This window comes from Gallinula chloropus (assembly GCF_964237585.1).
Source record: "Gallinula chloropus genome assembly, chromosome: 34".
In the NCBI taxonomy this organism is placed as follows: domain Eukaryota; kingdom Metazoa; phylum Chordata; class Aves; order Gruiformes; family Rallidae; genus Gallinula; species Gallinula chloropus.
In genome coordinates, this window is record NC_140119.1 from 1,710,405 (window position 1) to 1,724,998 (window position 14,594).

The 14,594-nt window shown below is 50.6% G+C and overlaps 2 protein-coding genes across 2 annotated transcripts; both read right to left on the bottom strand.

The window, feature by feature from the left end:
• Positions 1 to 237: 237 nt before the first annotated feature.
• Positions 238 to 1,200, bottom strand: LOC311203011 (olfactory receptor 14C36-like; the record flags this gene model as incomplete). Its single annotated transcript, XM_084277649.1, has 1 exon — positions 238 to 1,200. One exon carries the CDS (start codon positions 1,198 to 1,200, stop codon positions 238 to 240), a length of 963 nt encoding a protein of 320 aa, XP_084133775.1.
• A 12,020-nt stretch (positions 1,201 to 13,220) lies between these two features.
• Positions 13,221 to 14,198, bottom strand: LOC311203012 (olfactory receptor 14A16-like; the record flags this gene model as incomplete). The annotated part of the gene is made up of 1 exon (XM_084277650.1): positions 13,221 to 14,198. The coding sequence occupies one exon, from the start codon at positions 14,196 to 14,198 to the stop codon at positions 13,221 to 13,223; it is 978 nt and encodes a 325-aa protein (XP_084133776.1).
• Positions 14,199 to 14,594: the final 396 nt, after the last annotated feature.

Below are 14,594 nucleotides of genomic sequence, written 5' to 3' on the forward strand. Positions count from 1 at the left end.
TTCTTGTAATTTTTTTATTAATAAAAGGGTAAAAAAAAAAGAGGAAAATTATGGCTCTGTGGAAACAGACATGATGCAAAGAAAGCACAGCTCATCATTACATGGAAGAGCAGGAGATACTGCATTAAGAATGAGATGAACGTTGACCATGTTTTTATAGCTTAAAAAAACTAGAGTGAAACCAAAAAAGAACAACTAAAACCCCTATTAAAAATGAACTGATCAGGAGTTACATTGTCAGTGGTATGCAGAAGACAAGCAGTTTATTGCTGCATAGAAACATCCAGTCATCAGTTTCCACATGGCATCCTTGAGCTCCTGGTTCCTCATGCTGTAGATGAGGGGGTTCACTGCTGGTGGAACCACCGAGTAAAGAAATGATGCTAACAGGTCCAGAAATAGGGAGGAGAGGGAGGGGGGCTTCAGGTAGGCAAATATGGCAGTGCTAAGAAACAAGGAGACCACGGCCAGGTGAGGGAGGCAGGTGGAAAAGGCTTTGTGCTGTCCCTGCTGCGAGGGGATCCTCAGCACAGCCCTGAAGATCTGCACATAGGACACCACAATGAACACAAAACACCCAAAACCTAAACAGGCACTGACCACGACGAGTCCAGTTTCCCTGAGGTAGGCATCTGAACAGGAGAGCTTGAGGATCTGGGGGATTTCACAGAAGAACTGGTAAAGAACATTGCCCTTGCAGAGGGGCAGTGAAAATGTACTGGCTGTGTGCAGCACAGCACTGAGAAACCCACTGCCCCAGGCAGCTGCTGCCATGTGGACACAAGCTCTGCTGCCCAGGAGGGTCCCATAGTGCAGGGGGTGGCAGATGGCAACGTAGCGGTCATAGGCCATGACAGTGAGAAGACAGAGCTCTGTTGAGATCAAACATACAAAGAAAAAGATTTGAGCCACACATCCTGTGTAGGAAATGGCCCTGGTGTCCCACAAGGAATTGGCCATGGATTTGGGAACAGTGGTGGAGATGTAGGCAAGGTCAACAATAGAGAGGTTGAGGAGGAAGAAGTACATGGGGGTGTGGAGGTGGTGGTCACAGGCTATAGTGATGATGATGAGGCCATTGCCCAGGAGGGCAGCCAGGTAGATGCCCAGAAAGAGGTAGAAGTGCAGGAGCTGCAGCTCCCATTTGTCTGCAAAGGGGAGGAGGAGGAACTTGCTGATGGAGCTGCTGCTGTTGGACATCTGCTGCTGTCAAGTGTGGAGACCTGCCCAAGGAGGAAAAGACACAGTGAGAAGTGATGGAAAACTTCTTTTAGGAAAACGTCTTCTAATTCTTAGGGAATGCCCTCAGATTGACTCTCTGTATTCAAGAAGACGTTTGGCAGGTCCCTTTTTGGGAGGTCTGCTTTGTGCTGGCTTGAGCATGCCCATGCTGGGAGGAGGGTCAGCTGTGGCTCTGGAGAACTCAGTCCTGCCTTGCAGCAGTCAGTAAATAGAAGGATGGTGTGATCTCAGACTAAATGCCCTGTGGATAGGAATGAGCTTTTCAGCACTGTCACTCCAGTTTCACTCTAGGGCAGAGCAGAGCTTTGGTAATGGTGGGACAAAGGCAGCAAGGACAGGAAGGGAAACAGCAAGAAACAGTCCAGCCAGGGCTGCAAGGACAGGGACAGACAGACAGGTACTTGCAGTTTTCTCAGACTGAGAATGTGGAAGTCTTGTCTCAGAGTCTGTGCTGGGTGGCAGAAACCAGGGGGTTGCTGTGGGAAAGTATCAGCACGGTGGGTGATGTCAGGGAGGTACCAAATCCCCACTGCCAGGGCAATGCTGGGAGCAGCTCACTCTTCCTCCTTGCCAATGTATCTGCTAACTGCAGCTGTCCCTGCAGCTGCTTCTCTTTGCCCATCTCACCTCCCACTCTGTGCTCACAGACCTCATCCAACCTGCCCTGTGCTCAGCTCTGCTCTGCAGACCCCTCCTGGCATCAGGGCTCTGCCCTGGGAACCTCTGTGTGTGCAGGGCTCAGGCAAAGCTGCAAAGTCTTAATAAGAATCAAGTTTTCACTGCATATTCTTTGGGAAGAAATAAGTTCTCATCTACCACAGCACAGCCCACAGGAGAGGAACAGTCAAAGCAGACACTGCCTTGCAGGAAAATGCTTTCTTGATTTTTTTTTTTTTTTCAAAGTCCCTTTGGAATGTGGAATGTGTCAGGAATCAGCTGGAGCTGGAAGTAAAGCTGACCCAGGCAGCATTTTCTTACAGAAGAAGGAACCTGTGCTGCCCTTCCCTGGGTCACTCCTTCAACCCAGAGCTGCTGTCTCTATGCCTGTGGAAAGCCCACTAGGCAGGCTGAGTGCTGACCCTGGCAGCAGCAGAGTCCCTGCCCCAGCACACAGACCCCAGGGCGCAGGGACCCTGCTCTCAAGGACAGCCCTGGGCACCCCTGGGTGCACACACTGCTTCACACCTCTGCAGCCATGCCCAGGAGAAGACAGCTGTCCTGCCCTCTCCCTCTGATGGGGCACAAGGGCATCCCTTCCAGGCAGCACTTTCTGGTCCTATACAGAACCTGTCCTCCTCAAAGACCACACACACTGCCCCATGTCCCAGCTTTAGCAGATCCCTCCAGGAACAGAACCTGCATTGCCCTGCACCCACAGACATACCAGGCAGAGTGCTGTGGAGATTTCTCCTCCAGTGAGCTCTCAGCATCCATCAGCTCTCTCAGCCTCACAGGTCTCCCCTCGGTGCCTACAGGCAGTGTCCCCAGCCCTGTGTGCTTGGCAGAGGAGCTGCTCCTGGGCAGAGCTGACTCTCTGCAGTGCTGCAATATTTCTGAGCTACCACTGTCCATCCCAGGAGCCCAGCCCAGCTCACAGCAGAGGAGCAGGTGAAGACATCATACCCTCCATCCCCTCTGGGCTCCTCCCTGGAGCTCCAGGGAACCTGCTTGGAAAGAAACTGAAGTTCTCACTGACTTTCCCTCCCTTGGCTGGGGAGAAATCATTGTGTCCAGCAGAGTCATTTCTCCTGATCAAACCAGAGCTGGGCAGGACAATCACCTTTCCTTGTCTCTGCATGAGACAGGACACCCAGGCAGGGACAGGCAGGGTTCTCTCTCCCTCTGTAAAGGTTAAGGTGCATGGCTGCCTGGCAGCTGCTGGTCCCAGTGCCCATGGGAATTACTGAGGGTGGAGGCCAGGAGAGAGTTGCTCAGACACCAACCCCTTTTGTCGCCAGAGGTGGTCCAAGACACATGAGTGGGTTCGAGGTCCAATAGGGCAATGCTGCCTGGGATGAGGAGCATTTTTGAGCCTGGTAGGGAATTCCTTTGGCCAAATGAAAAAACACCAGATGGTCACAGTTAAGACCATCCATATCTAGAGGCACCACATGTCCAACAGCAGCTTCATCAGCCAGTTCCTACTCCTGCCCTTTACAGAACCCATGAGAGCTGCAGCTCCTGCACTCCTGGCTCTTCCTGAGCATCTACCTGGCTGCTCCTCTGGGCAACAGTTTAATCATCATTATTACAGTCTCTCCAACATTTCCCCCTCCCTCAGCAGCCAGTCCCTGGCTGGCAGAGTTTGTGGAAGGATTTGAGCAGGTCATAGGGCAGTTATCACCTCCTACAGCCTGTGACTTTATAGGGGCAGAGGCAAACAACCCTGGCAAACTGACATGTCACCTGTTCAATGGGTGCCTTGGCTACATCATCCCAATCCCAATCCCATCCCAATCACATCCCAATCCCATCCAATCTGTCCTGGATCTTTTCAGGGCAGAATTAGCCTCCCCAGGCAGGCAGCACAGGTGAGCAGAGTTAGCCCAGGCTGTTTTCCACACCACTTGACATCACTCCCCCATAAAAGGGGCTTGCTGGGGAGAGGCACTCCTGGTGCCTCCAGGGCAGTACAAGTGCAGCCAAGTCATTGGGTTGGTCATCATGTTGTGCAGTTATTGGGTCATAACTGGGTATAAGTGAAATTCACTGTGGGCTATTCGCCTTTCATGGTGGTTTGGTCAGTAAACTGTCCTTAGGCCAGCCCACGGAGGCTCTGTCTGTTTCTCCTGTGGGAGTGAGTGAGCGGCATGTGCTGCTCAGCCACTGGTTGGAGCTGAACCACCACAGCCCTTTTTGGAGCCCAAGGCTGGGCCTGAGGGTTTTGATAACGGTAGAGGATGAGGTGAGGGGTGCTTTCTCCTCCCCTTTTCCCTTTTAGGCTTTTTACAGCATCTGTTGAGAACGTTGACTATCCCTGGGGGGTTCAGACCAGCATGTGTGTCTTGCTCTCTCTCCTGAATGTCTGTCTGGACCTATGTTACCAACTACTCTTCCAAGAATATTGCCAAGAGGTCTTCCCTGGGCTGAAGGGTCAGGGGTGGCATGGGGTGTGGGAGGGCATTAAAAAATACCTAGACAAGAAAAACAGATCCAGAGGCACTGTGGCTGCCCAGGCCTCAGAAACCAACACCACAGCTGAGCCAGAAAGAACCCTTACAATAGGCACTGGAGCTACCTGGACCTCAGAGAGTGCAGCTCCTGCAGTCTCCCCAACAAGCACCATGGGTACTCAAACCTCAGAGGCCAACCCCAGAGCTGATCCAGACAGCCAACCAGTACGACTGTCAGTCACCTCTATCCAGAAGAAGAAATACATGGAGAAATCAGTCCTCATCGGGAGAGATGCTGATGAACTGGGACCATTGCAAGGCCCTGAAGAGGCAATACCAGAGGTTATAACCCGATCCTTGTCCTTGAGCTGAGAGACATGAGAAAAGACTTCAGCCGCCTTCCAGGGGAGCACATCATCACCTGGCTACTCCCATGCTGGGACAATGGGGCAGGCAGCAGAGAGAAGGCAGGGAGGCCAAGCAGCTGGGATCCCTGTCCAGAGAAGGAGGCAGTAACAAGGCAATTGGAAGGAAGCCTCAAGCCCTCAGCCTCTGGAGGTGACTTCTACCAAGTGTAAGGGCAGGGTACCAGTTCATGGAAGATGTTGTGTATTGGCCAGACCAGTGGATGGCCATGGAGAGAGATATCCATTATCTGAGGGGATTAGGCATGTGAGAGATGATTTAGTGTGATCCTGATGATCTGCAGCTCTGTGCATCCTGGGCATAGACTTCCTCTGGAGAGGGCACTTCAAAGACCCAAAAGGGTACCAGAGGGCTTTTGCAATAGCTGCCTCAGAGACAGAAGACATTGAACAAGTGTCTCTTCTGCCTGGGCTGTCAGAAGACCCTGCTGTTGTGGGACTGCTAAAGGTTGAAGAACAGCGAGTACCAGTTGCTACCATGATGGTGCACAGGCAACAATACCACACCCAACAGAGACTCCCTGATTCCCATTCAGAAACTGATCATCAACTGGAGAGTCAGGGAGTGATTGGTAGAACCCGCTCACCCTTCAACAGTGCAATCTGGCCAGTGCAGAAGCCCAGTGGAGAGTGGAAGCTGACACTGGAGTATTGTTCCCTGAATGAGGTCACGCTGCCTCTGAGTGCTGCAGTGCCAGACCTGCTGGAACTCCAGTGTGAACTGGAGTCAAAAGCAGCCAAGTGCTACACTACAACTGACATTGCAAATGTGGTTTTCTCAACCCTTTGTTAGCAGTATACAGGCCACAGTTTGCTTTCAGTTGGAAGAGAACCCAGTACACCCGGGATCGACTGCCCCAGTGCTGGAAACACAGCCCCACCATCTGCCATGGACTGATCCAGTCTGCATTAGAGCTGGATGAAGCCCCAGAGCACCTACAGTATATTGATGATGTCATGGCATGGGACAGCACAGCAGAGGAATTTTTTGAGAAAGGGAAGAAAATTATCCAAATTCTGCTACAAGCTGGTTTTATCATCAAACAAAGTAAAGGCAAGAGACCTGCTCCAGAAATCCACTTTTAAGGTCTAAAATAGCAGGATGGGTGTCGTCAGATCCCAGTGGATGTTATCAATACAATATCAGCCATGTCTGCACCAACACAAAGGAGACCCAAGCTTTCCTAGGCACTGTGGGGTTCTGGAGAATGCATATCCCAAACCACAGTCTCATTGTCAGCCCTCTCTACCGTGTAACCTGGTAAGAGAATGATTTCCAATGAGCAGTGAGAAGACTTTGAAGAGCTCAAACAGGAGACAGTCCATGCAGTGGCCCTTGGGCCTGTCCCGACAGAGCCAGATGTAAACAATGTGTTCTACAGGTCAGCCTGGGAGAATGGCCCTACCTGGAGACTCTGGCAGAAAGCACCAGGGGAGGCTCAAGGTCAGTCTCTGGGGTTTTGGAGTCGGGGTTACAGAGGATCCAGACACTGTATAAGAAAAGGAAATACTGGCAGCACAGGAAGGGGTTCGAGCCACTTAAGAAGTGATTGGAACTGAAGCCCAGCTCAACCGGGCACCCCAACTGCCAGTGCTGGGCTGGATGCTCAAAGGGAAGGCCCCTCCTACACACCATGCCACTGATGCTACGTGGAGCAAGTGGGTCACACTTATCACACAGTGGGCTGGAATAGGAAACCCCAATCACCCAGGAACCCTGGGAGTGATCACAGACTGGCCAGAAGGCAAAGATTTTGGAAAATCACCAGAGGAACAGGTGACACGTGCTGAAGAGACCTCACTGTACAGTGAACTGCCAGAAAATGAGAGAAAATATGCCCTGTGCACCGATGGGTCCTGTGGCATTGCTGGTAAACATCAGAGGTGGAAGGCTGCTGTGTGGAGTCCTACACGACTAGTTGCAGAAGCTGCCTATGGAGAAGGCAAATCCAGCCAGTTTGCAGAGGTGAAAGCCACCCAGCTGGATTTAGACATTGCCAAAGGAGAAAAAAGGCCAAATATTACATATTTCTCTATACTATTTCCTGGATGGTGGTCCATGGGAGATGGTCTAAATAATAAATGATGTTATGAACCTCCCCAGTACTCTGAAAACATAAGACCTGGGCTTGATGTAGATTGTGTAGAAACAGGGGTGGATAATGTCCTGGTTCTATCTAGGCCAGAGCTCACCTCCCCAAGCAGCCAGCACAGCTGAGCTGAGTTCACCTGGGCTGTTTTCCACACCACCTGACATCACTTCCCCATCCAAGGTGTTTGCTGGGGAGGGGTGGTCATGGCATGGTGCAGCACTGTTATTGTTGGGCTGAGCACCACATGCTGCTCACTCACTCCCGGAGGAGAAACAGACAGAGCCTCTGTGGGTTGGGATAAGGACAGTTTACTGACAAAAGCACCATAAAAGGGGACCAATAACAGCCCCAATTGCACTCACACCCAGTGATAGCACAGAGTACCTTGCTTGGGGCTGAACCACCACAGTTTCCAAGCCACAAGCAGTGATCTATTCTAGGAGAAAGTTCTGGAAAACTGTGTCCAAGGCCTTGCTAAAGTCAAGATAGACAACATCCAGAGCCCTTCCCTTGTCCAAGAAGCAGGTCACCATGTCATAGAGGAAGATCCAGTGGGTCAAACAGGACCTGCCCTTATGAACCCAAGCTGACTGGGCCTGATCACCTGGGGGTTCTTCATGAACTGGATAATGCTGCTCAGGATGATCTGCTCCACCAGCTTCTCTGGGACTGAAGTCAAACTATCAGGCCTGTAATTTCCCTGATCATCCTTCTCTCCCTTCTTATATAGGGGGTTACACTGACTGATCCAGTCAGCCAGGACTGATGGAAAGTGGCTTGGTGAACCCCCCTTGCCAGCTCTTTCAGCACCCTTGGCTGCATCCCATTCAGCCCCACAGATCTTTGCACATCTCTGTGGTGCAGCAGGACCATCTCCTCCTGCATTGAGGTGGGCTCATTCTGCTCCCTGTCCCTGTCTCCCAGCTCAGGGAATTGGATTCTCTCTGTACATCTGCTCCTACTACTAACGACAGTGGCAAAGATTTCATTAAGCACCTCAGCCTTGGCCTCATCTCTCAACAATATTTCCTCCTGAATCTGATAGGGGATGGAGGGTCTCCCTGGTCTTTCTTTTATTTAAATGGAGGACAGATGAATTTCTAGCTGGGCTTTGGACCAACAATGAGGAGAAACTCTCATCCTGTTGTTCTTCCCTCAGCATTACACACCCCACACTGCCCCAGGAAGAGCCTGAGCAATGCCTGAGGGGCAGGACCTGTCTTCCCTGGGGCTGGGGGTCAGGGCTTGACCTTTATGCTTCATCAAACCAACTCAGGGCTTTCTCAGCATCTCAGCTGCTTGCACATTGCCTTTGCCTACCAGCCAACATGGCCTCCAATTACCTGTGCTAACGAGTCCCTGGGGAGGCTCAGCCAGCAATGGCTCTCAGCGGGACTCATTAATACTTCAGGTACTTTGGCTTCTGCTTTTGACATGGAGTTTGTTGTGTAATTTCCTCTCAGTACCTGAGCTTCAAGGACTCAGCACCAAATGCACCCCAGGGCTCATTAAAAATATAAAGCAAGCCCTAACGAGCTATGTCTCTTCATGTAATTACCTTCAAGTCTTCAAGAGATGTACAGACCATTGAAGCTGTTTCAAAGGGAGCTCAGAGTAAAATTGATTTCTTTTTAAGGGTGTAGGTTATTATTTTCACTGTAGAGGAGAGGTGACAACCTCTGACTGAGATTGATCCATGGTGCCTCCTAAGGAGGTCTGGACTGGTCTGAAAAAGGGTCCCTTGAGGCAGTGGGGACAACCTTGCTGCACATCTCCACAAGCCCACCATGACTCTCACCAGCCAACTGGGACTTGCATCCCTTGTCCTTACATCAGGTCTCTCTGCTGCACTCCACAGTGGGGCATTACAGCCCCTCTGTACCAGCTCCCCTGCTTTCCTTAGAGAACTGGCTGCACACAGGCAGCACACAGGGAGTTATTTTCCCAACAACAGAAGAAACCTGACAAGATTCACCATTAAATCAAACACTCCTCACTCTATGCCAAGTGCAATCTGACACCAATGAGATTCACCTGCCTCAAAACTTAACCCTGTGAGAGATGTTCTAGTGAGGAAGGAGACTGTGAAATCACTGCAACTCAAGAGCTGGCTAAAGACAGAATGAGTCAGACAACTGCCAGAAAGGCAAGGGTTTAACTCCCTGAAACTCAGAGCAGCAGCTGGATGGTTGAGGGGTGTCTGAATGGTCCAAGGGGAAGGTGAAGGGAAATCTAGAGAGCAACCAGAAGCACTGCTGTGCAGATCCACTGTTGGAACAATGATTTCAGACATGGTCAATTGACTTTGGAAGTGTAGAAATATGTGACAGACAGGGGAGATTAAATGCACAGCTGTCCTGTTTCTGGCCAGGCAAGAGTTCACCTCCCCAAGCAGCCAGCAGAGCTGAGCTAAATTAGCAGAGGTGACCTGAGTTAGAAACAGCTGAGCTGAGTGTGTCCAGGCTGTTTTCCACACCACCTGACATCACCCCCCATAAAAGGGGCTGGTTGGGGAGGGGCACTCCTGGGTTCTTTAATAGCAGTCTGAGTGTGGCTGGGGCATTTGGTTGGTCCTTGCATTGTGCTGTTCCTTGTGATCCTTTGGTCAGTAAAGTTCTCTCTGTTATCACTGGATGTCAGTGTAGTTTGTCATGTGCTGTTATCATTTTTTCACCGTGGTTTTGTCAGTAAACTGTCCTCCTCCCAGCCCACAGAGGGTCTGTCTGTTTCTCCTCCAGGAGTGAGCATTATAACCTGACCCTTGTACATGAGTGAGCCGGAAGAATGAGAAAATATTTCAGCTGCCTTCCAGGGGAGCACATCATCCCCTGGCTACTCCAATGCTGAGACAATGGGGCAGGCAGCCTGGAATTTGAAGGCAGGGAGGCCAAGCAGCTGGGATCCCTGTCCAGAGATGGAGCCATTGACAAGGTGATTGGAAAGAAGTCTCAAGCCCTCAGCCTCTGGAGGCCACTTCTATCAAGTATGGGGGAAAGGTACCCGTTCAGTGAAGATGTCATGTGTTGGCCAGGCAAGTGCATGACCACAGAGCAGAGTATGGAGTGTTTGAGGGGATCAGCCATGTGAGAGATGAATTACTGTGATCCTGATGATCTGCAGCTACCCACCAATCCTGATGAAGTCCAATGTTCCTCACCCATGTGGTGTAAGTCTGTGTGGAGTGCACCAACATCATATGCCAACTGACTGGCAGTAATAGATTGGGGAAAGGAAGAAGCACGGACAGTGGCTGAGGTGTCTGGCCAACTCCTGTGGGGGTGCCTTGTGGGGGTGGTTGCAGCAATGGAAACAAAGCAACTGGGAGTGCAGAGGCAAACCCATCTGGCCATGATGTAGATGGTGTGCAAAAAGGAGTGGATATTTTCCTGGTTCTGGTCAGGCCACAGTTATCGCACCTGTGCTGGCTGCTTGGGGACGCTGAGTTAGCCCTGGCTGTTTTCCACACCACCTGACAGCACTTCTCTGTAAAGGGACTGGTTTGGGCACCACTCCTGGGTGCCTCCAGGGCAGTCTGAGTGCAGCTGGGGTGTTGGGTTGGTCCTCCTGTCCTGCAGCACTCTGTAATCCTCAGGTGGGTAAGGTACTCTGTGTTCTCACTGGGTATGAGTGTCATGGGCTGTTTATTGTTCTAGTTTCATGGTGCTATTTTCAGTAAACTCTCCTTATCCCAAACGACAGAGGCTCTGTCTCTTTCTCCTCTGGGAGTGAGCCAGTGGTGTGTGGTGCTCAGCCACTGTTGGGGGCTGAACCACCACAAACATTTAAATTACTCTCTCCTCTTTTTATTTATTTTCTATCATGTCCTTTAATGCCTCTTGCTGAGGCACCACAAGTCAGCTGAGGCTTCTACACGCACGAATTAACCACTGACACATCGGAGCTTCACTTCCAGCAGACCCTGGCAAAACCCTCCATGGTGTTACAAAGAGAAACCTCAAGAACTTTTCCAACCAGAGCTGATCTGTTCCTTCTGATCTTGTGATGTTCTGCATCAGGGGATAATCACAACAGGGGGTGGAACCAACACATCGTCCTCTTTTGTGACCAATCCAGCATTGGTGACACATGATAATTTATTCATTGCTGCCCAGTGCTTGCACAGCATCAAGGCCCTTCCTGATTCACATGCTGCTCCACTAGAAAGTAAGCTCAGGGGGCACTGGTTGTTGTGAGGCAGGACTGCCAGGGCAGCTGATGCCAACTGCCCAAAAGAATCTCCCATGCATGATGACATCATCAGTGAGCAGGGTTAAACCTCAACACCCGCACGTCAAGGGAATTCAGACATTACTGGTGGAGCAGCAGTGTCAAGGAGGAGGCTTTGGGCGTTCTGAGGATGCCATCGCAGCCAGGGCTGCTACACAGGAATGTTGCCATGAGCACATTGGGCAGCACTGGAAGCAGTACGGCCACCCAGGCAAAGGCACTCACTGTCAGTTTGACTCAGCACTGGTGTGGCAACCATCAGAGTCCAGGAGATGGGGGGTCCCCAGTCAGGACGAGTGTGGAGGAACTGTCACGAGGTTGAGAAAAATTCTGCCAAGATAGGGTTAGGGGTCTTGTGTGGAGAGGCTGTGAGACCCAGGCTTCTTTAGCCTGGGGAAGGGGAGTCTGTGAAGAGTATAGGGGTAGCTCAGAGAGCTTGAAATTTCCTTTTCAAATGAATGGCAATTAAAAATAGAGGTGCAGATGGGTTATGAGCCTAAAGAAATGCCATTCTGAGGGTAGTGCTGTGGTGTTTGGAGTTACTTGGTGGAAGTGTGGATGAGCTGGTTGCTTGGTTTATCTGGGAACAACTGGCGAGGAGGGGGAGACAGCAGTACAGGCAGGGACAAGGTGGGCTGAGAACAAGGTGAGGAAAGGGGCTGAGTGCCTGCAGCCTGCAGGGAAACTGGGACAGGCATCGGGCAGTGTGACATGGGCTGTGGTGCAGATGGCCAAGAGTGCTGGCCAGGCTGAAAGGGCCTAATAGAAATGCAGACTTTTCCCCCTTCTCTATGGCTGATGGCCCTGCTACAGAGACCTCAGAGAAGATACATTGTTCTCACAGCCATGGAGCATTGTTGCCTCCTTGAACTCAACGTAGGGAGGCATCCATGTGTCATATTCCTGTCCTTCCCTTGGCATCACACTGCCCACATCCCATGTAAGGGCCCTGAGACACAGGTGGGGGTCAGGATCTCCCTGCCCAGGGGCTGGGGGTCAGTGCTTGGCATTTCTGCTTCATCAGACCAAGCCAGGGTGTCCTCAGCATCAGAGCTGCCTGTGCTTTCCCTGTGTTTCTCCTCATGGCCTCCACTTGTGAGGTGTAAGATGTTCATGGGGAGGTTTTGTCAGGAATGGCTCCCAGTAGGGCCCATGAACGCTTAAAGGCACTTTGGGCATTAGGTCTGACTGATATTTTGAGAGGTTTCTTCAGTGTCCTCTTAATATCTGAGGTCTGTGGACTCAGAAGCAAATACACAATGGGACTCATGGAAATACAGAAAGCCTTAAAAAGCATATCTGTTCAAGTACTTTTCATTAAAAAAATCCAGACTTCTACAAATAACTGGATTACATTTAGGTATTTATTGATGAACAGTTCAAAGGAATATTACAATGGAGGATATTTTTCCTTCATGGGTATTTCCTGTCATGGCTCAGTTGATAGAAATGACAGCAGCATGCTGTGATGGGTATCAGTCTCCTAAGGAGATCTGGAGAGGCAGGAGAAGCAGTCTCTTTAGATCCAACCCTGCATGGAGAACCTTGCTCTTCCCCAAGACCAGCAGGTCCCTCACTGGCCTCCTGGGACTCCCAACACTTTCCCTGGCATCATCTGTGCTCACAGGCACAGACAGATTTCTCTGACAACAAACAGCAGTTAAACATGACACAGTTTAATACCCATGAAATCTCTCTCCTCAGCTGCCTGCTACGGCCAACCAGTGTGTGCAGGGGGTCAGCTTTCAGAGGAGATTCTCTCCCAGGACGGTTTTAATCAGGTACATAGAAAGGTCACTTATCAACACACTGACTTGCTGACAGAACAGTTCATTAGACTGCTGAAAGATGGGACATTTTCCAACTCTCTGAACCTCAAGGCAGGAACCGGACAGCTGAAGGGCATCTGAATGTCCAAGGAGTAAGTGGAGGTAGAAACCTGTGATCAAAATTAAGTGCATACATCCAGGTAGTCTGCAGAAAGTATGTCATTAGTCCTGGAACACAAGACCTAGAGATACTGCATTAGGAATAGGATAAATGTGGACCATGTTATTATGGCTTAGAAAATATAGAAGGAAAAATAAAAACCTAAAATCCTTACTAAATACAGACTGGTCCTAACATGTATTACTTGGCAAGATGGATGTAGAAGACAAGCAGTTTATTGCTGCTAAGAAACATCCAGTCCTCAGTTTCCACATGGCATCCTTGAGCTCCTGGTTCCTCATGCTGTAGATCAGCGGGTTCACTGCGGGTGGAACCACCGAGTAAAGAAATGACACTACAGCATTTAAAAAAGGGGGGGAGATGGAAGGAGGCTTCATGTAGGCAAAGAAGGCAGTGCTGAGAAACAGGGAGACCACAGCCAGGTGAGGGAGGCAGGTGGAAAAGGCTTTGTGCCGTCCCTGCTGCGAGGGGATCCTCAGCACAGCCCTGAAGATCTGCACATAGGACACCACAATGAACACAAAACACCCAAAACATAAACAGACACTGACCACAATGACTCCAGTTTCCCTGAGGTAGGCATCTGAGCAGGAGAGCTTGAGGATCTGGGGGATTTCGCAGAAGAACTGGTCAACAGCATTGCCATGGCAGAGGGGCAGTGAAAATGTATTGGCTGTGTGCAGCACAGCATGGAGAAATCCACTGCCCCAGGCAGCTGCTGCCATGTGGACACAAGCTCTGCTGCCCAGGAGGGTCCCGTAGTGCAGGGGGTGGCAGATGGCAACGTAGCGGTCATAGGCCATGACAGTGAGGAGACAGAGCTCTGTGGAGATCAAAAATACAAAGAAAAAGAGTTGAGCCACACATCCTGTGTAGGAAATGGCCCTGGTGTCCTGAAAAGAATTCACCATGGATTTGGGGATTGTAGCTGAGACACAAACAAGATCAATAACAGCGAGGTTGAGAAGGAAGAAGTACATGGGGGTGTGGAGGTGGTGGTCACGGGCTATGGTGATGATGATGAGGCCATTGCCCAGGAGGGCAGCCAGGTAGATGCCCAGGAAGAGGCAGAAGTGCAGGAGCTGCAGCTCCCGTGTGTCTACAAAGGGCAGGAGGAGGAACTGGCTGATGGAGCTGCTGTTGGACATCTGCTGACATTAAGTGTGGAGACCTGTCCAAGGAGGAAAAGGCAGAGAGAAATTAGGGAATCTTTCTTTGAGGAAAATCCCTTCTACAACTTATCTAATGCCATCATTTTGAGTCTCTGTATTCAAGAAAACTTTTGGCAGGTCCCTTTTGGGAGGTCTGTTTTGTGCTGACTTGAGTCTACCATTGATGGCAAGACCTGAAATGAGGGTTAGGTCAGTGCCAGCCCCACCAATGGACGTGCCCAGAGCCCCAGGTAACCAGTGGACAAAGTCAGCAAGGACAGGAGGGGAAACAGGGAGAAATGCTCCAGCCAGGGCTGGAAGTACAGGGACAGACAGACAGGCACTCAGGGGTTTCTCTTCTTTGTGGGTTGGGTTGCCAAGGAGAAGAGTCAG